The sequence below is a fragment of the Panicum hallii genome, chromosome 9 (assembly GCF_002211085.1).
Source record: "Panicum hallii strain FIL2 chromosome 9, PHallii_v3.1, whole genome shotgun sequence".
Taxonomy (NCBI): Eukaryota; Viridiplantae; Streptophyta; class Magnoliopsida; order Poales; family Poaceae; genus Panicum; species Panicum hallii.
This window is the reverse complement of record NC_038050.1, coordinates 60,911,619-60,935,345: the sequence shown is the minus strand read 5'-3', so window position 1 is coordinate 60,935,345 and position 23,727 is coordinate 60,911,619. Positions and strand designations below refer to the sequence as shown.

General features: G+C 45.1%; 4 protein-coding genes across 17 annotated transcripts; 3 read left to right on the top strand and 1 right to left on the bottom strand.

Annotated features, from left to right (window-relative positions):
• Positions 1-50: 50 nt before the first annotated feature.
• LOC112876177 (zinc finger CCCH domain-containing protein 15 homolog) lies at positions 51-3,051 on the bottom strand. The gene is made up of 2 exons (XM_025940228.1): positions 2,835-3,051; positions 51-356 (listed from the first exon to the last, which is right to left on the bottom strand). Exons 1-2 carry the CDS (start codon positions 2,949-2,951, stop codon positions 222-224), a joined length of 252 nt encoding a protein of 83 aa, XP_025796013.1. The 5' UTR covers positions 2,952-3,051; the 3' UTR covers positions 51-221.
• A 575-nt stretch (positions 3,052-3,626) lies between these two features.
• Positions 3,627-6,657, top strand: LOC112873536 (probable diphthine methyl ester synthase). 11 transcript variants are annotated; one of them, XR_003224764.1, is made up of 6 exons: positions 3,627-4,022; positions 4,114-4,221; positions 4,833-4,904; positions 5,052-5,105; positions 5,233-5,326; positions 6,353-6,657. XR_003224764.1 is itself a non-coding variant. In XM_025936525.1 (5 exons), the coding sequence occupies exons 1-4, from the start codon at positions 3,915-3,917 to the stop codon at positions 5,058-5,060; spliced, it is 297 nt and encodes a 98-aa protein (XP_025792310.1). In that variant the 5' UTR covers positions 3,627-3,914; the 3' UTR covers positions 5,061-5,105; positions 6,353-6,657. The 11 variants fall into 11 exon arrangements, 7 of the variants coding, with proteins under 7 accessions (XP_025792310.1, XP_025792309.1, XP_025792311.1 ...); XR_003224763.1 differs by having other exon boundaries at positions 5,052-5,326; XM_025936525.1 differs by lacking the exon at positions 5,233-5,326.
• A 1,480-nt stretch (positions 6,658-8,137) lies between these two features.
• Positions 8,138-10,893, top strand: LOC112878033 (non-specific lipid transfer protein-like 1). Its single transcript, XM_025942425.1, has 3 exons — positions 8,138-8,601; positions 8,943-8,966; positions 10,555-10,893. The coding sequence occupies exons 1-3, from the start codon at positions 8,250-8,252 to the stop codon at positions 10,704-10,706; spliced, it is 528 nt and encodes a 175-aa protein (XP_025798210.1). The 5' UTR covers positions 8,138-8,249; the 3' UTR covers positions 10,707-10,893.
• Positions 10,894-15,288: 4,395 nt separating this feature from the next.
• Positions 15,289-20,376, top strand: LOC112875161 (uncharacterized WD repeat-containing protein C2A9.03-like). 4 transcript variants are annotated; one of them, XM_025938897.1, is made up of 9 exons: positions 15,289-15,632; positions 16,602-16,769; positions 16,862-16,948; positions 18,759-18,893; positions 18,983-19,087; positions 19,185-19,276; positions 19,366-19,471; positions 19,563-19,837; positions 19,894-20,376. In XM_025938897.1, exons 1-9 carry the CDS (start codon positions 15,516-15,518, stop codon positions 20,105-20,107), a joined length of 1,299 nt encoding a protein of 432 aa, XP_025794682.1. In that variant the 5' UTR covers positions 15,289-15,515; the 3' UTR covers positions 20,108-20,376. The 4 variants fall into 4 exon arrangements, with proteins under 4 accessions (XP_025794682.1, XP_025794681.1, XP_025794683.1 ...); XM_025938896.1 differs by having other exon boundaries at positions 15,292-15,632; positions 19,563-20,376; XM_025938898.1 differs by lacking the exons at positions 16,602-16,769; positions 16,862-16,948 and having other exon boundaries at positions 15,293-15,632; positions 19,563-20,376.
• Positions 20,377-23,727: the final 3,351 nt, after the last annotated feature.

Genomic DNA, 23,727 nt, shown 5'->3' with positions numbered 1-23,727 from the left:
TGCGGCACGGACTGCGAGGAGACAGTAAATAAGGCTGTGAAATCATTGCCTTCCCGCTAAGCTTTGGAAATGCCTTCATGCACATCCGGATTACTAAAAACCATACATGACATAGTACATTATGTTCTCGAGTTTATAAGATCTGTCAAGGCGTTTCACAGTTTTCCATGAGGCAGGACGAACCATGCTCTCAAGAGTTCCCACGGCTGCATCTAGCCACCTCAGTAAATGTTGTTGTCGAACACCCAGGGCTCGTGTTGGAACAGCTCGCGGCCGTTCATCTGCACCGCTCCTGAAGCGATATCGGCGGCTCGCTTCTGAGCTGCTTCAGCTTTCCTCACGGCTTCCTCTGCATCCTGCAGGTCAGGAACACGAACAAGTCATCAGATAAATGCCTACTCACCCTGACGAGATTACATTCCTCAGTCACAGAAAAAAGATCAAACAGCAGAGGTTAATCCTGGTAAACCTCATAGTATCAACTAACCAAAAAGAATGCTTGAGAATCACTATGTAATCAGTTATGCAGCTTGAAACAAACAAACCACACCATCCAAATAGAACAGATTAAATTCCAACAGCATTCAGTCTTAGTAAAGCAGGAAATCACCCCTAACTTGCACATGACACATGAGTACATGATAGAAAAACAGCTATCAAGGGCGCATTTGATCCTAAAATGTTGACAATACACCTGTAGGGTACAGTATCAACATGTGGGCGTGTGGAAAAAAAATAGCCAATGGAAGATATTGACAGCGATAGATGGATAGACTCTAGAATGAATCGCAAGACTCAAGTGCAACCCAATCAGCTCATTCAGCTTTGCTCGAGAACAAGGCATGTTCAACCGATTAAGATTCTTTTGGTTTGGGTGACTGATGGTGATACATGTTCAAGGAAGCTGGTGCCAGTCCAATCAAGACAAATCTGAAAGGCGCAAGAAGAAACAAATGCAAACTCTTCACTGGGGTCATATAGCAAAATAAAATCAGTAGACATACTAATAAAAGGTTAGTCCCATACTCCCATGACCCAATATGCAAGCTTTGTTATGCCATCCAGGAAATGGAAAAGCACATCCTACATTCCTGCTAGATTTTTTTTTCCTCCAAAGAGGTTAACTGCAACTTGTTACTTGGATTGAGATGCAAAGGATTAATTCTATCTTCCAATGGATACAGTTTCCATAGCCAAATGGTGGAATACAAACAGCTATTTGTGCTCAAACGAAAAGGAGGAAAGATTAAACTGCAGTGATCATTTATACATGCTGGAATCTGTGAAATAAAAAAATAAAGCTAACACCAGCCCTCTAAATGAACTACAAAATAAAGCTCATAAATTCTCTTTAATGATATCACATCATAAAGCTCATAAATTCAGATACATCATGCATTATTTAATACAGAAGTTATTGTGTGACGATGTAAATCGAGAAAAAAAAACAGGAAGAGAAATGTCTAGTAAGATTCAAGAAACCAAGACACATAACTCAATGCACACTGAACTCTCAATAATGCACTGCAACATTCTCCGGATTTTGTTCTTTAGCAAACCTATGTAAGTTTGCAAGAATTTCCAACAAAAAGAAAAGATGAAAAAGCAAATGAATAATGGCAAGAAATAACTGTGTGTCATGGAGTTTGTAACTTCCTAGATACTTGATAATCATGCAGATAAATGTCACAACTCAGACCGAAAAAGATGACAACAAAACCTCAGGGTATGCCAGCAATAAAATTCCCCTACACTTAGTATCAACATCAATAGACAGAACCAGAAGAGACCATACGAACTACATACAGCGATATACAGGATTTGTAAAAGGTATGCTTCAAGTTGCAACAGAAATACAGTGCACGAATTTGGCAAGACCATTTGTAATTTGAGTAATAAGAATGTGATCAAGTGAAGATCAAGCAAATGATGAAACAGGAGCCTCAACCAACTCTTGGTAAGGTCAACAACAAAACAGTAACACTATTTCTTAAAGATGAGCACAAAGTTTAGAACAAAAGAATCAAAAGCAAAATGTATTAATTAAACAGAAACCGCAGTTACTCAATTATGGAAATCCAACCAGCTCAAACTAGGGATAGCAATCCGTTTGATACAGATGCGACATAGACTTTCCCATCCAATCAACAATTCCACTTCTATGGGTATTTGTGCTCATATTCATCTAAGAAATAAGAGATATATATTCTTATCTGTATTCACAGGATTTCATGATTCTTTGGTAAAATAAAAGTAATGAAATGATTACTTGTACGATGATGAAGTGTTGTTAATATCTTCACATCAAACAAGTTACAAGAGTATCCACTTCTGACTATATTGAGTAGGTATTCAAATAGTATCAGTATTCATTATTCAATTTAAAGATTGAAACTGATGAGCCATGGGGGAACTAATTGATCTGTTTCCATCCCTAGCTGGAACAACCACAATGTTAGATTCTCACAAGAATTTCTCAGGGAACTATTTCACTATGACAACGGGTCAAGAACTTGCAACCTACAATCCACGAATATAATCAAAGATAGAAAGCCAAGTGCCACGAACAAGAACCTCAAGGCAAAATTAAACAACAAAAACTAGGAATCTAACTAAATTCGCTGGCAGACAAAATCACTGCATCTTTACCACGGGTTTCAACCTTAATCAAGAAATTAAAACCAGTACTTCTACAGCCTAGTGAATGGGAAACCCTAGAGATCGCAAATTAATTTTTCTACTAATCGAATGGACAGGAATTTATATGGAGGCGAGAATTTTGCAACCCTAATTGGATGGTACAATGAATAGGCGAAATTTCTAGTTTGGGGGACCTTGCGCTGCTTCCAGGAGAGGAACTGCGCTGCGCTGATGGGCTGCGCCCTCGCCGCGGTCGCGGGTTCGGCGGCGGCGGGCTGCGGAGAGGGAGTACCCTCGGCTTCCGCTCCCATCGCGAGAGGATCTGCGAATTTCTGGGAGAGGGGTGATGAATACGGATAAACCAAATATGAGACGGGCACGATGGACCAAATGAGATCCGAGCCGTCTAAAGTTGAATGGCTCTCCTAAGAACTTGTAAAGAGCAACGAGTTTAATTGTGCCACCGAATTTTGCCATGCCCTTGATTATATAAATTGGCATTCATACTGTTGAGCATGCTAATTGACATGGTTAGAAACTAAGCTACTGATGAAAGATACAAACAGGAGAAAAAAATGAAGAGTATATTTTAGTAACTTTCTTTTCTGCGCTCGTGTTGAATCCTCTCAAGTGGCAAAACTATAAGTGATGGCTTTGCTTTTAAGACGATGAACAAAATAATAAGAACGGTAGAATATGGTTTATGGTGCAAATTTTGCTGTGATTATGTAGCTGCAATTTTGTTTTGCTCCATTGTGCCTTATCACTAAAAAATTCTATCCTTTCCTTTCAAAAAAAATTCTATCCTAGACATCAATTATGAATGCCAATTTATATTAGTAAAGTCATGCTAAATTATGATGACACTCTTTTACGTGTGATTATATACATGCAGCTCTATATATTCTTTTTATTTGCCTGTCATGAATATAAATTGGTAATGACTGTATTTAAACCGGCCATGTTTTTGTTTGCTAGAACGGCTAGCTCTATCCGTCACAACCATCACGCACGACCTTATCCTTTCCATCGTGGCCAGGCATTTTCCTCTTCAATGTTCATACAAACGCAGACATGTTGCCCTCTCCGTTCTCCTAAGCCGTTCTCTTCCAATCCTTCGATTCGTTCGTCAAGCTCCGGTGGAATCGTGGCCGAAGGCCGGCGACGACGCAGGTCCTCCTCCTCCTCCTCCTCCTCCTCTCAGATAGAGGCATGATTGGGTTAGGGTTCTGGGATTTTGAGGCTAGGGGTTAAGGTTCGGGGATTATGGCTGGATGGCCGACGACGAGGCCGTGAGCAGCTGCTCCAAGATCTACGTGGAGGCCTACACTTCCCTCCTCTCCCTCGGCCTTGACACGACGGCCGTGCGCGTCCCTTCTCTTGTCTGCCCAGAACCTGTTCGACAAAATGTATTTGTGGCTTGTTCGAAGTGTTGCTTATATGTATCGTTGCTTGCTCCTATGTTGCGTCCAGGAGAAGCTGTACAGCAACAAGATAACGGTGGCCAGTCAGGAGATGGTGAAGGAGCATGTGGACCAGGTGCCGCTTGAGCCCGCCGACACAGACGTCGCCTTCCTTGTGGTAGTGACCCATTCGAGTAACAGATGCTTTGTTTCTAGTTCCTTTTTTTAGCTGATTGTGTCAGTTTTAGAGCGTATGTGGATAGCAGATGTGTGCTCATCCCACCTATAAAGTTGTTGATGACCACATGCGAGGAAGTCTGATTGGAGTTGCCTGCCAGATTGTATTTAATTTTGTGAATTGGTTTCGTTTTGCTTTGAATATTTCTGCAGTAAGATAATAGGACAACTTGCCAGTCCAATTAGTATAAATTATAGCATAGATAGCTCTTTCAGTCATTGTCCTTTCTCTGGTTTTGACAACAACTTAGGTTGGGACTCATGGCACAGGTTAGCATTATCCATTTTTTATTAGTATTTTTGTGTCCAGATAGACTAACACATTGGAATAGAGGATATTAAACTTATGAGATGCTCTACTGATATCATTAAAATGCCTACTGAACACTAATCAAAATGCTTATAACACGTTGCTTATGATTTAAACCAGAATTTAAAAGGCTGGTGATTGGTTGAACACATAGAATTCCTAAAAGTTATCATTATACTAAGCAATATTTTTGTTGTACATAGGCAATAATCTGCTATTAATTAGACAAAATACTATCTCAGTTAGGACCAAAGGCTCTGTTCTGCATTGGGCAAAGTGTTGTTTTTCATACACGTGAGGTCCCTAAGGTGAAGGTATGAATTTTATTTGGTGGCAACTTATGCTAAATCAACAAGCAATTAATTCAACTAGTATAGCGTTTGTGGTGTTCTGATTTGAGTATTTTCATGTATTTTCAGGATTTCCCATTTTGCTTACTGAATCAATTTTAATTTATGCAGGTAAACTAGGAAGGACAGATTTGGTTACATATATACATAGTCAAGCATGTTGAGGTAAATTACAATGTCCACTATGCAAAGCTACTACTCCATTTAGGTAGATAATTGTTTTTTTAGTAGGTAGTTCTTTCTTCAGTTAGGTGAAACCCAGTTTTATATGTAAACAAATCTATTTCTACAGTTAGCCAAGTCCTATTTTATTATAGAAGATGAGGAACATTAACAATTATATCAAACTGGATGCGTATAGAGACGACAAATTTGCAAAATTTGAGGTATATTATTCTCTATGTTTTTTCCAAAGCATGCTGCAATGCACCATGATTAGATAATAATCATCTTTTCAATTAGGCAGTACTACTGTTATCATTATGCAATGCTACTATTTATGGCTCGATTGATGATTTTCTAGACTACAAGTTACTTGATTATTTTAGTGTACAGACTATTTAGAACTACTTTTTTCATGTTTATACCATTTATAAAATTGTTTTAGTGACAGATGCTCTATGCAATCTTAATATATGCATGATCTCGCTACATGTTCCCCCTTTTGCTATGCGAGAGATATTTTATATTGTAATCCAATTGTTTGAATGTATAGAATAGTTTCTTTTTCCATATTATTCTGAATACCGAAAACAAACATATTTTGCTGCTCCCAAATTAAACCATGATATTAAGTGAACCTAGAATTTAGACAATTTAACACATACATGTAAGTATTTTTATGTAAATAATTTTAGTTTATGAATCCCATAATGCAGGCAACTTAGCAGACTCATGCAAGTATTTTTTATATCCAATAAGTAGGCATGTATAACTACGCCATGCAGTCTAGTTATGCATGTTCAATTTATACCTACTATATCCACCATGTTCTTTTTGTTTTCTGAGCAATAGTTTGTTTTGTTCATAATTTTTAGTGAATGAGTATAACCATTATTATCAAAGTTTCATAAGCATTTGTTCTTGTCCATCTAAAACTGAACTCCTTGCTTGAAGAATTTCTTGCTGAGGAGAACTTGGGTGAGAGTGAAGTATGTGAATCTCATCTTATCAATAACACAGCTCTTGGTAATAATGGAGTTCTAGATTATACAAAATAATACACGTTACATGCAATTTTCATTGAGCATTTCGTAATTCCTTTTTGATTGCTTGCCTTCAGTTGTAGTTCTCCTTTCAACTGTAGTTCTCTAGCTCATGTACAGCTACCAAAATTGAGACTAGATATAGCTCTTTAATTTAACCTATTTTTCAATCACTATATGTTATCTGATTATTGCTTTATTTTGCAGTTGTTATTTGCTTGGAAAAATATGCTTGTAGCTGGTGCAATCCTAACTCACATACTCACATACTTTTATTTTTATATTCTGATTTAGTTTGTTGCTTAGTATTTTTTTATAAGAGTTGCTTGGTGTTAGTGTTGGCTCACACAAAGCTAATGATGCAGCTAGTCCATGCGTGCCTTTGGTGCTAGAGGATCAGGCACGAAGACTTTTTTTTTATGTATTAATGATACTCTCTTGTTGTAAATGCTTTTATTCATATTCTAATATGCTCATAATTTATAAAAACTTTGCTTATGAGGTTCCTCAAAGTTGCTTATTGTATCCGTTGACTTGAATTACCATAGAATGCTACAAATTACGAGGCATGGGCCAGATGAAAAAATTACTACATGTGGAAAAAAAAATTTTGATTAGCAGACTTTTATACCATAAATACATCCAGCAGGAAGCATTTAATGCTATCTTACTCTATGCAGACAAGATGTGAGTCTAGAACCCTGTTTACTATGCACTCAAAATGTTATAATTTTTACTCTCTCTCCGTCACATCAATTTTGGGACCCATGCATGGAGCAGTAAATGTATGTAAAAAAATAATTAATTGTAAGTTTAATTGTACATCACGAGACGAATCTTTTAAGTCTAGTTAGTCCATGATTAGATAAAATTTGTCAAATACAAATGAAAACGCTACAGTTCCAAATGTTATAAAGTTTTGCAATCTAAACGGGGCCTAAATAACATACCGGCGACAAGACATAAAGTTATCATGCCAGAGAAGGAAAACTGGCAATACAAATTTTATCTTTCCTAAAAGAAAGCAGTCGTACAGACGACCCATGTTACGGCCGGCCGTAAGTTAGCTGCATCCATATAAATTTATATAATTAAAGATATGCTAAATTCCAGTGATGCTCTTACGTTACTCTACATACTTTTTATTCTATTTTCTCATCATGTAAGATTTTAAGTTCCTTTGGGACATCAATTACAATTAATAGATGATCCCATTTCAAGTTAAAATTTTTACCCATGCCACATAAAAATTACCTCCACAAAGTTAGACTGGAGGCATGCTGCGCCCCTACAAGATTATAGTATAGGGTCACATCCCAATACTATACTGGAACGGATCGGAGAAATTTGACTCTTGAATATGAATATGGAACGGACTGGAGAAATTTGACTCTTGAATATGAATATGGACATGAAGTAATAGGCTATAAGCAAAGGGCAATGACTACTACTAGCCTAGCAACTCATGTAAAGTAATTTCAAATCATCACTGGTTTTTCAAAATCTACCTATTTCATGTCCATCCTCCCACCTCAATCGTTGATCCGTGTCATCGTCTACTCATGTCACTCTTACTAGGAGCCTCGCCCCCATCGATGATTAATATTGTTATCCTCTCATTATCAATCCAACTATTATCACCATTCTTATTTCTTTCCTAGCACTGAACTACCATCCTCGCCTTAACTTCCCATGGAAGTCTGTCTAGGGTGGGAATACCATCGGACCGAATTTTACGCTGAATAAACCTACAAATTCTCTTTTTTATTTGAAATTTTTAACTCGTATATTGAAAAGAAACAAATTCAAACTACAAAATGATAATGGATTAGAGATCAAAGCCAACAAGACAACAAACCTCTTTATTCCCCTCATGCCAACCCTGCCGCCGTAGGCAAACCCTCCCTCGCAGCCGCACTCACTCAAGCGGTCAAACTTTCTCCATAAAGGCTCCCCCCAGCCCACGCCTCTCCCTGGTCCCTGCCGTGCCGCCCCCCCTCCTGACCTGTCCACTCCCCGCGTCCCACCAACTTCCCCACCACACCCCGTTCATTCCCCACTCCACTCCGCTCCTCCCCCACTCGAGCCGAGCGCCGCCGCAGCCATGGCCCTCACCGCCCGCGCCTCCGCCGTGGCGTGCCTCCTCCTCGCGCTCGCCGCCTCCGCCGCGGGCGCGGGCTCCCACTCCCCTGCCCCGGCGCCGGCGGTCGACTGCTTCGCAGCGGCCTCGAGCCTGATCGACTGCATGGGCTACGTCTCCCCCGGGAGCACGGAGAAGACCCCGTCCAAGGCCTGCTGCGGGGAGGTCAAGACCGCCGTCGCCAACCCCACCACCGTCAGCTGCCTCTGCACCCTCGCCGGCTCCAAGGACTTCCCCGTGCCCATCGACATGAAGCGCGTGCTCGCGCTCCCCGGCGCCTGCGGCGCGTCCAACGCCGCCTTCAGCAAGTGCCACAGTGAGCACCGCCGCGCCTTTCCTCCCCCCCTCCTGCTTCTCCATGGACCATGGGCTTGTTTCCTGCTTGCATTTCAGCATACTATGCGTGTACAAGAAACTTAGTACTACCATGCAGTCATCTCCTCCAAAAATTTCCCCCTTTCCCCTCAAGAAACCATGCCTAAATTATGATTTTTTTTTGTTGGGATTTCACCGTCTCGTTGATTTCTCTAGGATTTTAGTGTAGAGTTTCAGAGTCCGTAGTTCCTGATCAGTTTGGTTCTGTTCTCCTCTGCTACTCTAAGCAATTTTGGTTTGATCTAAACTAACATCTCTCTCTTTTGCTTTCCTTGCTTGCAGTTTCCGCGGGTTCTCCGACCGGAGGTAACTCCTCTCCCTTTCTGTTTCGGTATCATGATATCCGCCTGATCTACACGCCTCTATTATACCATGGATGAAACGTAGGATCAATTGGCACGTAGTACTAGATTGTGCTCTATGAATTTTGTTGTCTTGGGCTTGTTTGGATCTTCAAGTATGAGCAAACCAAAAAAATCTGATAATACTGTAACTTTAACTGGGAAAATAAAATCTGAATTTTAGCTGTCACACAGCACGGCACAGATCAAATGCCAACAAAAAATGAGTTGTCTTTCTACTAGAAGGAGGTGAGCTGTAACCCGCTCAAAACAAAGAGGCATTGTTCTTTTCCATGAGTGGGCACTCCGTGTGGTTCACAGGATTGGCATAAACGGTCCACCACAGTGTTTAATGCCCCCGCAAACAAAGTAGTAGCCTATTCTCAGTTTTCCTGTTACCTTTGCATATTTGTGATTTGATTGCATGGCATATTGGCATGTGAGCTAGCAAACGATCTAGACAGAAGCATACGAATTAAAACAAGCTACTCCTATCCGTTGCTAGAAAGACAAATCAACCCATGTTGCTAAAAAGACAAACAATCTAGGTAAAAATGTAATGGTTGTGTCATTTCTGTTAACTTGTATGCTAGCGAGTGATTCCCTTCCTATCCGTTGGCTGCTTCATTTGGGCAGTAGAAAGCGACACTCGAGCCACTTCATTAGGCAATCTTGTGAGTGGTGATAGCCTGATAGGACCTACCTCTGCAGCCCATCTGAATCTGTTATGAAGACGAGACACTTTCATTAAGCTACTCCAATTCTGTGGCAGAGTAGTGACTCATGTCAGCACTAGTATATTCTTGGGTTAGCATTCCAACCTGGAACATTTCATTGTTTGTCCTTAACCTGACCACTTGATTGTTGATCGCCGTGCAAAAGTTCCATTAGTTAATTCCTGGAGATCTGCAGCCGTTTTTGTCACTGTAGTCACGGGCTCAAGCTGGCTGCCAAGTCACGGGGGGCACTCAGGCTGCAATCAAAGCAGGCAGCCAGCATTTCGCTGGGCCACACCACGTTCTAGTATAGAGCACTGTCTCAGGGTTTCTCGAGAGACCGTGGAACGTGTTGAGTAATCTGGGACCGAGATCTTGTGTGATGTTGATCTCAGAGAGCATGCTGGAGTGAAGGCAGCCCGTGGTCTGGATGGCATTTTGGTCCAGTTGCCATGTCTGGTGCCCGCCCCCTCGGGTTGTTGTTTTCACTCCATGGTTGAGGAAGGAGAGTTTGCTTTCCTCTCGTGGTTAAGATGTCTGGTGTCCGCTCCCTCAGTGAACAGATGGTGGTGAGCCTAGGAAACCGACAACTCGCGTGGTTTAGATGTTCCAGGAATTGATGAGAGCCGAGACAACCGTCTATTTACCCTCAGTTCGGAGTGCTCGCCGTTGTGAAACTGCTATTGTTTGTTGTTGTCACGCATGGTGCAGGGTGTCTCAGTTTCAAACTGCTTTTGTCTTACATGATGATCCATCTCATGAGAAACTCCTGTAGATTCCACCGTGAGTTCACCGTTCGATTCCGGCTTCTGACTATTGTTGTTGTCGTCGCTGCAGCACCTGCGCCATCTGCTACCGGAGGATCATCGAGCGGGGGGGCGACCACGACACCACCACCGCAACCGGCAGCGGCGAGCTCTCCGACGACGGCGACCGCCCTCGTGGCCGCCGTGGCGGCCCCGCTGCTCGCCTACTGCTACCTCTTCTGAGCTGGGGATATCTTCGTTCTGATGCTTGAGCTGCGCGCCGTGCTGGCTGAGTGACCGCCCTTTATTGTCGAGCTGCGCCATGATTCAGTTAATCTGTTGTCGAGACTGCTGTAATGCTGTTACTTGAGCTGTTCTGCGGAGTGTTTGACGTGACTTCTCGTGCTGCCTTCGGTCGATTTTGCCCGAACTCTGATGCTTCGAGCTGTAGTGGTAGAATCCGGTTACGATACCACGGCGTGCAAAAGTGCCTTTTTGTTTCGGCTCGTGGTGAGTGATACCGGCGCGGGCCGAGCTGCGTGCTATGGAGCCCAAGTGCATCGGTGGGCACCGGGCAGACGGTGGTCACGCGGAGGTAGAAGATGATGGGGGGCAGGCAGCATTCCAACTTTCCAAGCAGGGCACGTCTGGCAGTGGGGCCTGTGAGACGACCACACCGCTGTTTGCATGCAAAATTTGAACGGGATCTCGAGAAAAATCCGCACGCAATCGCGGGCCGAAACCCACTTATTGCCGGGCTCACCACGATCGTGTAGCTGAAAAGCTCCTCCTTTCAGCCCGATCGACCACAAAATGAATTAGCGATATTGCAGTATGATCTTGCAAAATAAATATTACCATGACGATTATTTAACAAATTTTGTCTTGCGCGACCTGTCTTCATGTAGGCAACTAAATAGCATATCTTCTCATCCTGGATGAGGTGCGCGTGGTTCTCCATCCTAAAATATAAGTTATTCTAGAAATTTTAGGACAGATTAATAAAAAGGTAAAATAATTATATTTATCCCTATTTATTATCCATATTTAGTAGTAATTGATTCTTACATGCACATGCACTTTCTAAATAGGATGAAATAATTTGTTTTCTGGGATAAATTTTAAATCCTAAGATGATCTATTTTTTGAAACAGAGCGAGAGCCACGTCGAAACATGCAGGCAACCAATCAGTCCCGAAGAGTACAGGGGAGTGGGGATAGATCGATTACCTGGATTCTGGTCAGATGCATCCGGTTTTGTATTGTCACGGTGCTCCGAAAATTCCTTTGTTCTGGCTCGTGATGAGTGAGTGATGATGTGCATGTGCTTCGAACGAGCATCGCGTATGGCCGTGTCTCAGCATCCGGTTTTATATATTGTCACGCCGCCCGTGTCGCCGTGCGTAGCGTTAACATGCTGGCAAGCACACCATTCCGACCGAGGCGGTCGTCACGTCTGCCAGCGAAATCTCTTTATTATCAGTACATCATCGTGGGCCCAAACAAACTTATGGGCCTGTCTCCTCCCTGGGCCCACCACGGTCGTAGCTGGCTTCTGACCAGGCCGCCGGCCCGGCCTACCACAGCTCTGCACGGGCCACGCACGTTACTCCGCGGGCCGGGCGTGTCGGTGTCTGCTCGGTTGGATTCGTTCAACCAGGGTGCGGTTATGCCTCGCTTCAGGCGTACCTGAATATATTTATGTGGGACACTGTTCAACGAAATATATTTATATGGGACGCCTAGGCGGATGTGGGTGTTTTGAGCCGCAATTAAGTCTGTTTGTAGTTGATTTTCTGCGTATAAAGTTTCCATGCATAAAAAAGAGGGCAGGATGATGATATCACTCACATTCATGCAAATTCAAAATTAAGAAAATATAAGTATTAAACCGAGCATTCAAATTAAATTTGAATTGCACCACTATCTTTCTTATGATAAGATCTTCAAAATAAGACCAACTTGCCTATGTTTGCAAGATATTTTTAAATTAAATACTCAATAATGAATCTTAGCTACTTGGAATAAATATTTTAACAACGCAAATAAATAATTATTTTCTATGAATAAAAAGTTAAACATAACGAATAAAATATTACACATCACGAACATTTGATTGTATAGGATAAATAATAAAAAATGAATACCGCAAATAAATGAGTTAACACTACGGAACAATTTAATCTACAAAATGAACAATAATTTAGTGTTGCGAACAAATTAGTTACACGCAGATAAATATTTTTACATGAAGATAAATGCATCTACATCATAAAAAATAATATTTTTTAAGCATATATACATGTGCTAAACAAGTTAGCATATAAAAGAAAATAAATCATTTCACACACCAGTTTATGAATCTACAATACAAAGAAATGAATCTTCATGTGAAAAAAAATATACTAAGTAATAGCAAATTTGGAATGAATCAAGACACCAAATCTGCATATTAAAAGAAATATACTAAATAACAAATACACTAAGTGTTGTAGTATAATTTTATATTAAAAGTTAGAAAAGAAAATATAAATTTAAAAATGAGTCGTACGAACAACTCATTGAACAAATTATTATACAAAATAACTTAAGAAAGAAAGAAAATGTAATCTAGAAAAATTAACTTAAAATACAAGGAAGAAAACTGAAAGTAAAAAGGAAAAAAATAAAATAGAAAAAAAACATGTTAAAATAGAGAAATAAATAACGGAAGGAAAAATGAAATAAAAAATATGGAAGGAAAAGGTGGAAGGGAAAAAGAATGAAAAGAAACATGAAAGAGAATGGAAAAAATAACGAACCAGTGAGGCACACTTCTTTTCTAAAGAATCAATTATGAATTTGTGTAGATACAGGAAATAAAAGAAGAATGATATGTGTTATAAAATAGAGAAAACATCTACTTAGAAATAGAAGAAACATAAGTAAGTAAATAAGAGGAAAAATAAAATAAGACTTAAAAGATGCGTAGAATGGATAAAAAAGAAAGTGTAAAGGAAGAAAAAAATGGATTGGAGAAAACGCAACTGGTAACAGAAGAAAAGAAAGCAGAAAAGGAAAGATCGATGAAAACGAAAACGAGAAATAATTTTTTTCTTGTCTATTAGCGTGCGATGGTGGGCTAGCTCCACCGGCAGAGAGACCTGGGGGCTGGTACTGATACTGCCTTGGGCTGCGAGAAATAAAAGAAAAAGCTCGCATCAACATATAGGAATGTGATAGTGGGCCGAATTTACACCACTGACCTAGGCCGGAACTCCTTCAGACGATTCACAGGACAGGCAATATACAGCCTCCCCGGTTCAACCAGATTTCATTCACGAAAGAAAGTATCTATCATCATCCTCACTGATAGTGACAGCTTGCTTGATCTTGGTACAAAAACCACTACTACCGGCACGCAAAATCTACGACGATCCGGATGAAGATGAAGAGAGAGAGAGAGAGAGAGAGAGAGAGAGAAAACACTGTCATCGAGTGGTGTACGGAGACACGCGATTTCGGATGAGATGGGAGAATTGAGCAGGGACGCAGCGGATTGGCTCCGCACCAATCATCTAGTAACACGTGCGTGCGGAATGGATGATAATACTCCTGTTATCCATAAACGCAGGTCTCCATCGATCAAGCTGCGCGGATGCTCCGTGGCCGCGCGCAACTCGACCGACCAACCAACCGCTTCCGGTCAAACCGACCAAAATTAATTTAGGTTTGAATCGAGCAGCGGCTTCGTTCCGGGACGACGGCGACGGTGGCGCGAATTGATTTAGCCTCCGCTAGCGGACAAGCCGTCGGTTAATCTGGTGCCCGACACATAAACTCGAACGGTGTCCACGTCTTCTCGCCGCCGGTGGGGCTCCGCCGCTCCATTTCGCTGGCCGGACGCCTGCGGCCCAGCCGCCGTGCCCGCACCAGGCGCGTGCGCGTCGCATGCATGGCTGCCGACAGCGTCCGGCGCGCGCGTTCACATCCGACCGCGACGTCCACGTCGTCCGGGAGAGGGATGGAGCCGAGCAAGCACGGCAGCCACGCGTCCGCTCAGCTTGCTGCCCAACGCCGGCCGCGACCTGCGGCTTTGGACGGACACGCGGGCGCCTCCGCACCTGGCGTAGTGGGACAAAGGACTAGGGAGGCCTGGCCGCCTGGCCTGGGAAATGAATCGGAGCACTTGTCGCCTATCGGCGAACTTGCGCTATCCATCCGTGATCAGAGGGCAAGCACAGCCATCGCGTGCTGCCTGCTGCTGCTGCTGCCAACGCGAGTAGCACATGCCAGCGCTACTCCTATTGTCCGCCACGTACGGAAGCCGATTGAGACGCGACCATTCTTTTTACGTTTTAACCGTTTTCCCCGGGCGAATGATCGCGGCAGAAAGATTTTCAGATGGACGCTGTGCTGCCGTCGACCTGAAGAACAAACTCAATTCTCTGTTCTTCACTCCCCTACTGGTGCAAGCGGTGCCAAGCGGAGGAAACACCAAAGCTGACCTACCTCGTCACTCCCCTACTCCCCCTGGCCTTGGACGCGCGGCGCCGGGATCCGATGCCGGGACGGGTGTCGGGGAGACGGCGAGGGCAGCGCACGCACAGAGGCGGCGTGGCGCGTCGCACGTGGCCGCGCACCGCGGCACCTGGCGTAACCAACCCATGCAGACCAGGGCCCCACGTGAAAAACCAGGAGCGCGCGCGTGCGGGCCGGTGACGGTGAGCTGGTGGCGCGAGCGGGGCGCCTGGGAGTCTGGACCCGCGCCCCACCACCGCCCCGACACGGGAGCGGCGGCCACGTCAGGCCCCCCCCCCGCGCGCGCGCGCCTATATAAAACCAACCGCCGCGGCGAGGGGAGGACCCTTCTCCGCAACGCTTCCCCTGCCCTGGTTTCCTCAGCTCCACTGACCACGCTTCGTCGCGCGCTTGAACTTGAAGCTCCAGCCCGGAGGTCCGGAGCTCCCCGCGCTGCACTCCCCTCGATTCGAACCCGACGACCAAGCAAAGGAAGCTGCTGGCTCCCGCGCGCGCGCGCCTGTTCGCCGCTAGCTTCAGACGGCCGGTATCATGGCGCACGACCTACGCGACGACCTGGAGCTCGTCGGCGGCGACTACTACTTCGACGACGACGACGACTTCGATGACGGGTTCCAGACCGGCAGCGGTGGCTCTTCCGGCCTGCAGGTATGGCCTAGTGCCCTCTGCTTTCGCTATAGCGAGTATCACGCTCCGTTAGCAAAACGAACGGACCAAGAAGAAATTTAAAACATCTCGAGCTAGCTTTTACATTCTTGTTCGTGATTTGCAATGATTTACTTAAGTTGGAGCGTTCAAAAAGATCTCGTTTATTAGTAGTACAACTCGTTTTGTCTGGATGAGAAGGCATGACGGATTGCTCCAAAGTTTTGAATTTAGCGCAGATTCTAACGGTACCTTTTTTTTTTAATGATCCGATGTTCAAGTCCTGTCATCTCAGCTCTGCTTGCCCCGTGGCTGAGTGCTCTCTGATCTGCAAGGTTCATATGGAACTGATGACGATTCAGGGCTATGATGCCCTTGCAGCCTTGCTTCTTCACAAGGGATGTTATTATTATGCCCAACTAGCTCCTGTGGAAAATTTAACTACTGAATAACCAAGTTAGCAAAAAACCGGGCAATACAGTAAAGGTCACTGTCGCAGTGTTTAGTGTCCAAATCCTAGCAGGTGATCTGCGTGTTCAGACTTCAGAGAGAACAAACCTCACACACCAAGAATGTTTTCGGCCTTTCGGCTTTCGCCACTGTCCTTCAGAAAATTTAAGCAGATTCTGTGCAATTTGAGCTCGTGTTGTTTTCATATTAGTACTGACATAAACCCACTAGGATTGTAGTAAACGAATAGTATACTGAAGGACACTTGGTTCCTATAGTGTACTGATTTTTCTTCATATCCTTAGATTTTGGTGTTCATGGTATGGCATAAAATCTGAGGATCGCAGATTAATCCTCGTAATTCAGGTCTACTAAATTGACTCGGGATAATAAAATTGGATACTTGGATTAGTCCCCATAGTTAGGTCTATCCGATTGACCCAGTATGAAAACTCAGAAGATTCAGAGCTATTCCCTATCGCGTTGTACTAGACTAGTATAACATATGGTTTACTTCGACAGCATGAGCAAATGGATGATACTTCAGCTTCGGATTATAAAGAAGGGAAAGACATCCAAGGGATACCCTGGGAAAGATTAAACTACAGTAGGGACCAGTACCGCAAGATGAGGTTGAAAGAATACAAGAACTATCAGAACCTCACTAGGTCACGCAGCGGACTAGAACAGGTGAGAGCCTTATCGTTTCGCTGCTTTGTAATCGCATTTACAGTATTGTTATTGGTTACGCAATTCCTGACACGTTCGTTTTGTTTATAAAGGAATGCAAACAAGTGGAGAGAAAGGATGCTTTCTATGATTTCCAGTCCAGTACGAGAGCTGTCAAATCGACGATAGTCCATTTCCAGGTACAATTTTACTTGGACAAGTTCATTCAAACACTTGCATGCATAAATGACTGGCATCGGGTGAGGATGTGAAGGTGCCATTCGATTAACGCTCAAACTATTATCTTTTACCTCAAAATATTGAGGTCCACAGTACACACTAACACAAGTATTCAGCTGTCGTTGCTAATAGCTATTTCAACCACAAAATGGCGTTTCTGCGTTCATCAAGTGGCAGAGTTGCAGTGTACTTATTTCATTCCTTTGATCGTGGGTTCATGGGCTGTTACAGAAATCAACAACTTAAAAGTAGTTGCGCCAAGATGCATAGTGCTTCTTGTTGATTTTGTGTTACTTCACACTTAATTACTTCACTTTGCATCATGGAGCACAGTGTTATCCACCTATTAGGTGCTTTGTGTATATGAATCTGGAGGGTTGGTAAAAAGGGCCGATTGCTTATACCCATTACAGCCTCTGTCCCATTTTTGGAAAAAATACAACCCAATCCCCCTTGCCGCAGTTACATGTTTTGTCACTGGGGCAAACAAATAGAATTACCAAACTGAGATATCTACAGAAGTGCAGAGTCTATTTTGAGCTCTTATTATACTTTCTTCCTGACAAGTTTACCATGTAAGCAATAGTAGCTCTAATTGTGAAATCACCCTTCTTAAACTTCCTTGTTCGGCATGTTCGACTACCTAGCAACAACAAATGCACTTTTTCTAAATTGTTAACCTAATTGTCCATCAGAACATGAAAATATTTTATACTGTCGTGCATATCATCTTATATGAGTTACTAATTTGTATAATCTAATATTAAATGATGCTGCTATGATTGTGTTGCTACTTCCTCTGCATGAACATAATACTGATTGCAGGTCATGTAACGAGTTGGGTTGCACCATTTGCAATTGATCTTGTGATATTAGGACGTTTGCAGTACCTTGTTTCATCAGGTCCAAAAGCAGGTGGTGAGCATCCTCAGCAACTGGAACATTAACTACAGGGTTGGAATATGGTATGATAGGATGTTTCATGTTAGGAGAAGATGTTAAATCAATCAGTTTGAATTAGTTTTTGCAGGTTGGCTGAGAGAACTCGAGTTAACTAATTATTTGCTGCACGGACATTCGTTCTTAAAACCTTACACATTATTGTGTCTGATAGGGCTTCTCATGCTAACGGACATCATGTGCTAACTTACCTTCGTGTTACAGTTTCATGCTAATTGAATAGTGCGCAAATCATGTTCTCCGTTTGGAGTTATTGTGTGTCATCATTCTGAAGACAATGCTAGCATGGGACCTTGACAATACAAAGTTCATTCTTCGCGTTACAATTTACAGTTTTTTTTTAGGGGAGATTCAGATTGTATACAGAGAAATTGGAACATTGAACATTCCATTCAGTCTTGTGTATTGTCCATGAAAATAGAGACCCTGCCAAAACTAACATGTCTGCAAGGCTAATAGTGAGATCAGTTAACAAGGGCGTGAGAGTAAAAAATTTGAATTAGCATCTGGAATTTTCTCGTTTGTCTGTGTGCAAGAACACTAGATGCTGTTTGTTGGGTCTGCGCTTATGAAATTGTGCATTAGTGGGATCACACATAGAGAGGCATAAAGTTCAGCTTATTTCCCCCATATGTACATGGGGATAACTGAACGGATGAAAGAGTTGCATGGTACTTTCACCATTATGAAAAGACAAGTGTCACGTACCTGGAATCATGCATCATCGCATCTTTGTAAAATGTTTTATTTATTTGTTTCCTTTGCATTCTCTGAAATCAAGTGTAATGACCACGTTCAAAACATGCGCAGCTGAGGAACCTCCTGTGGGCTACTTCGAAGCACGACGTATACCTCGTGCAGAACTACTCCGTGATGCACTGGTCTCCCCTGCTCCAGAGAGGAAGAGAAGTGCTCAATGTGGCCGGACAATTGACTCCCACAGAGGTCTGCAGCCTGCATCGACGCATTACTGCTATCTTATTATGAATTTATGCTCATCAGTCTGTAACCTACAAATGCGACCTGCTGTGCAGAATGTCAAGGGGGCTGGGCGACTGTCGAGGGTTCAGGTCAGCACCATGGCTCTCGAGGACAACCTCATGGTGGCCGGTGGCTTCCAGGGAGAACTCATCTGCAAGGTAGTAGGGGGAGCGCGTTCTCTGCAGACTCATCAGTGTCTTTTCTCTTCTGAATTTCATTAGCTTACAAGACTCTTTTTAACTCTTGTGCCATCAGTATATTGATAAACCTGGGGTGGCTTTCTGCACGAACCTGAGCGGCAACAACAACTCCATCACGAACGCCGTGGACATCTACCGGGCGCCCAAGTAAGCGATTCAGATTACGAGTTTCAGATTCTGAACACGAGCTTAGGAGCATGTGGACTGAACTTCTTCATTTCTGAACTCTGTTGCAGCGGCGCCACCCGAGTGACGGCCGCGAACAACGACTGCGTCGTCAGGACGTTCGACACCGAGAGATACAGCCTGCTCACCCAGTTCACCTTCCCGTGGTCCGTCAATGTGAGTATCCATCCACTGTTCCAGAGTAACAATCTTTGGTGTTCCGTGATCGCTCGTGTACTGAGTTTTTGACACTGGCAAATGGATGCAGAACACGTCGGTGTGCCCCGACGGCAAGCTGATGGCGGTTCTCGGCGACAGCTCCGACTGCCTTCTCACCGACTCCCAGTCCGGCAAGGAGATCGCGAGGCTCCAGGGCCACCTGGACTACTCCTTCGCGTCGGCGTGGCACCCCGACGGGCACGTCCTGGCCACGGGGAACCAGGACGCGACGTGCCGGCTCTGGGACGTCCGCAACCTGTCCGAGTCGCTCGCCGTGCTCCCGGGCCGCATCGGCGCCGTCCGGGGCCTCCGGTTCTCCCCCGACGGCCGGTTCCTGGCCGCGGCCGAGGCGGCCGACTTCGTGCACGTGTACGACGCCGCGGCCGGGTACGCCGGCGCCGAGCAGGAGCTGGACCTGTTCGGGGAGGTGGCCGGCGCCGCGTTCAGCCCCGACGGGGAGGTTCTGTTCGTGAGCGTCGCCGACCGGACCTACGGCGGCGTGCTGGAGTTCCGGCGGCGCCGGTCGTACGGGTACCTCGACTCGTGCTTCTTCTGAGGTGTCTCGGCCTGGCCGACCGGCGTGCCGGACTATAGAGTGTGTACCGTTGGTATTTTTTGCAGTGTAAAGGCGCAGTGTTTTTTGCGTGCGCGGGTCCTGACCTGATTGGTGCTGCCTGCATTTCGCTCTTTTAGAACTGCGGGGTGGCAGGTACTGTCAGGAGGTTTGTTTGTGTAAGTAGGCACCTTAAACGTGGTGTTTTAGGCACTGTAGTGTATGAATCGTAAATCTGTAAATCTGTGGGGTTTGCTAATGTAAGAAGAGGGCTTGTTTGCTAGTTTTTTGGGGTTAGTTTCTGGATTAATTCCGGCCCTGTTTGGTAGTGGCCCCTTTTTGAGCCATTAATATCGAGAAATTGGCCTGCAAAGCCCAAAAGCGTCATAACAGGCCGATGAGGGTTGGGCCGAGGCTGGCCCAGCACGTGTGGAACAATACGATTCCACCCTTCTAGGTTTCGTTTGGATGTTAACTTCGAAGGGTTCGGTATTGAATTGAGTCAATAGACTAGTTTTGGAAATGAACCATAATATCAAATCTATTATTTGAATGTTATTTGGATGTTACAAGATTGTTGGATAGAATTCAACAAGGTGGTTAATATCAATTTATATTTGGATGTGCACACACTCAAATTGAAATAGATCCATCTTCTTCTCCACTGCGCCCAGCCCCATCGTCGCTCCTCCTTCCATCACCAGCACCAATCACAGCCCCTCCCGCTCCTCATCCGTGAGCTAGCCCCATCGCTGCTGCTCCTCCGTGAGCCAGGCTCCATTGCTGCTCCTTTTCCGTCTATCAGCCTCATCGCTGCTTCTCCTCCGTGAGCCAGCCCCATTGCTGCTCCTCCTCCGTCAGTTAGCCTCATTGCTGCTCCTCCAATCGCTCGAGCTCCATGGCTCCGACCAGCCCATAACCGCCGGAGCTTATCCTTGAGGTCGTGGATGCCTAGATCTGCAGCCCATGGAGCAAGAGGCGACCATGGAGACCACTGCTATGGAGAGGATAAGAGCGGCAGCGCCCCTGCTGGATAAGCAGAAGAGAGGAGATGGGGATCTGCTGCGCAGCTAGGGATGGGGAGAGAGAGGGAGAGGGGGGAGATGCGGGTGAAAGAGAGGGAGAGATGCGTGAGGCAGGAAGAGAGAGACATGCGGGAGAGGAGGAGGACAATTTCAGCCAATACGAAGTGGGAGAGCTCGGCATTGTGGAAAGGACTGCGCTAGCACGCTGAGATCATCCAAACAACTCGATTGCCCACAATACCAATTCTGAATTCCAATATCTACATCCAAACAAAGTTTTAGTCCCCAAACTCACAGCTGCCACGGTCAAGGAAAGCAAAGCCCTGGCTGCAACTGCGACCATCAGCAATCCTCCATGGAGGACCGATGTTGCCTCGGGCGCAACCGCGCAAAGGCGATTCGCTCTCCTCTGTTCCCCCGTTTCTTCCTTCCCGTTTGCCGCTGTTTCGCGTTGCATCTTGCAACTACTACAGCATGTGCAGAATTCTTCACTCAATGGTGCTCATGGTCTGGAGAAAACGTTCCCTTCAAGAAAGAAACACCAGCACAGCAGAGTTGTCGAACTTGTCCTACAGATTCGGCCGCGCAAGCGCTGGGCTTTCTGCTCCACCCGTCTGCTGGCAGCCCAACCCGGCAAAACAAGCGCGCGTGCGGGTTGGTCGCTGTTCCGGTCAAAGCAAAGCAAACCAAGCACCGGCCGCGGCCGGCGGCGGCGCGGACGCGAGCGAGCGCGCACAACTCGTCGACGCATCCATGATTCCATCACATGTGATGCTTCGGCTCCGCATTCGCCTCCGCGTGCGGCCGTCTGCCTGCCGGAGGTTCCAAGCCCAGCAAGCAACTGCGCCGCGTCGATCAGCTCAACTACTAGTCTACTACTGTATCGCCACGAAACTGTGAATCGATGTCTCTGCAAGGGAATAAAGCGCGCGCGCATGGCTCTCCTGCGAGAATTTTTTTTTGTTGATAAGACTCCTTCGAGAAATTGTTTTTTGTCTGCCGTTGATCTCTGCTTGCCGGCCGGAATCATGGCCTAATTCGAGTCTGCTTTTCGACGAGTTCTTTGCGATCTTTTCAAAGGTTCTCGATCCGAGTCTCGTCTCTGAACAATCTCGCCACGCCTTCTTCAGTCCGTGGCTCGCTCTTCTGCCACCCCCCTAGTTCTCTGTACCATGCGCTGATCCCTACGGCATGGTACTGAACTACTGATATAAAATGTCAAGCATTCCAGCTAGTCATCGGATCCTTCTAGTGATCAATGTGAGCAACCAAAGGCTTAACTGTCTGATGCTACCGAAACTCGAAAGTGAGGACTGTCGCGCACCTTTTCTCTCAAGACTCTCTTACGGCATATGTTGTCTGTCAGATTGTCACACGCCTTTTCTGGGACACAGACTCTTTCTCATCTGGCTCCTCTGATCCCTGGTCAAATGTTTTAGGTCAGGACGAACACGCTAATAATGGTACTACTATGTGTTTATTAACTCAAGTTGCTAACCTAAACCTTGGGACCATTTTGACTTACTTAACCTAATAGGTTATTGGGACGTACTAAAGGTAAGCAGCTCTCGTGCGTACCCGAGAAACACAAAATCGAATAGGTACTTGTAAATTTATCAATACCGTTGTTTCAATTGCTGAGACCTTGACAAGTATGAATATGATGTAATCAGGGGACGAATCAATGGTTTCCAAAGAATATCTAAAGCTCGCAAAATGCAACGCTTTTCATTTTGTGGAGTAGTAGGTTAGAATAAAATTTTAATCCAAAGTTGCAACAAGATGTCTCACACAGGCATCCTTAATTCACCTTCACCTTCAGCTCCATCTCCATTCTCCAACGGAACTAGACACTCGCAGCTCCAATATTTCGTGGAGCTGGAGCGCTGCCGTGAGTAGCACTTTTTTCCCCACTCTGGTTTAGGCTCCACCCTGTCTCAGATAGCATCATATTTTCGGCTGTAATAGCATTGTATCCAGGGTAATTTGAAATAACTTAAACCATCATTATGTCCGGGCTCAAGGGCCCAAGAACATCCCCGCGGGCTGAAGGATTTTGGGGAATCCGTTAGATTGCCCGCCACCTGGCCCAGCCCACACGGCGCACCGGAGGCAGTTTCTTCTTTCGTAGAACTCGCGATGGATTCCTATTCTGTATTTCTGTTCTGTTCTGTTCTGTACTTCTGGTCTTCTCCTACCGTCGTTTCGCTCTGGTCGCGCCGTGTGTCAACGCCGGCGGTGCATGACAGGGAAAGCTCTCGCCAGATGTCGAAGCATCTCGCACCCCGACCAGACCCGTCCGCTTCACCTCCACTCCCCAAACGCTGCCCTGAACCCGGTCAAAGCAGGAAACCCACGAGCAAGCCATGCAGATCTCTCTGCACGTACGCATCGAAGACGCACGCAGCTGCTTGTTGCCGTCTCCATCTCCATCGATGGGCGCAATCGGCATAAAGGCTGCTCGCCTTTCGCCGTCGGTTTCTTCCTTGCTGCTTCGTGTTCCTTCCGCCCGGCCGCGACCCACCCAGGAGGATCAGAGGAAAATAAAACTAAGGCGGCGATCCATGGTCCCCTACATCGTATCGCCGGTACGAGCTCTGACGGTGCTATTCTACGGCCTTCGCCGCCCCCCTACG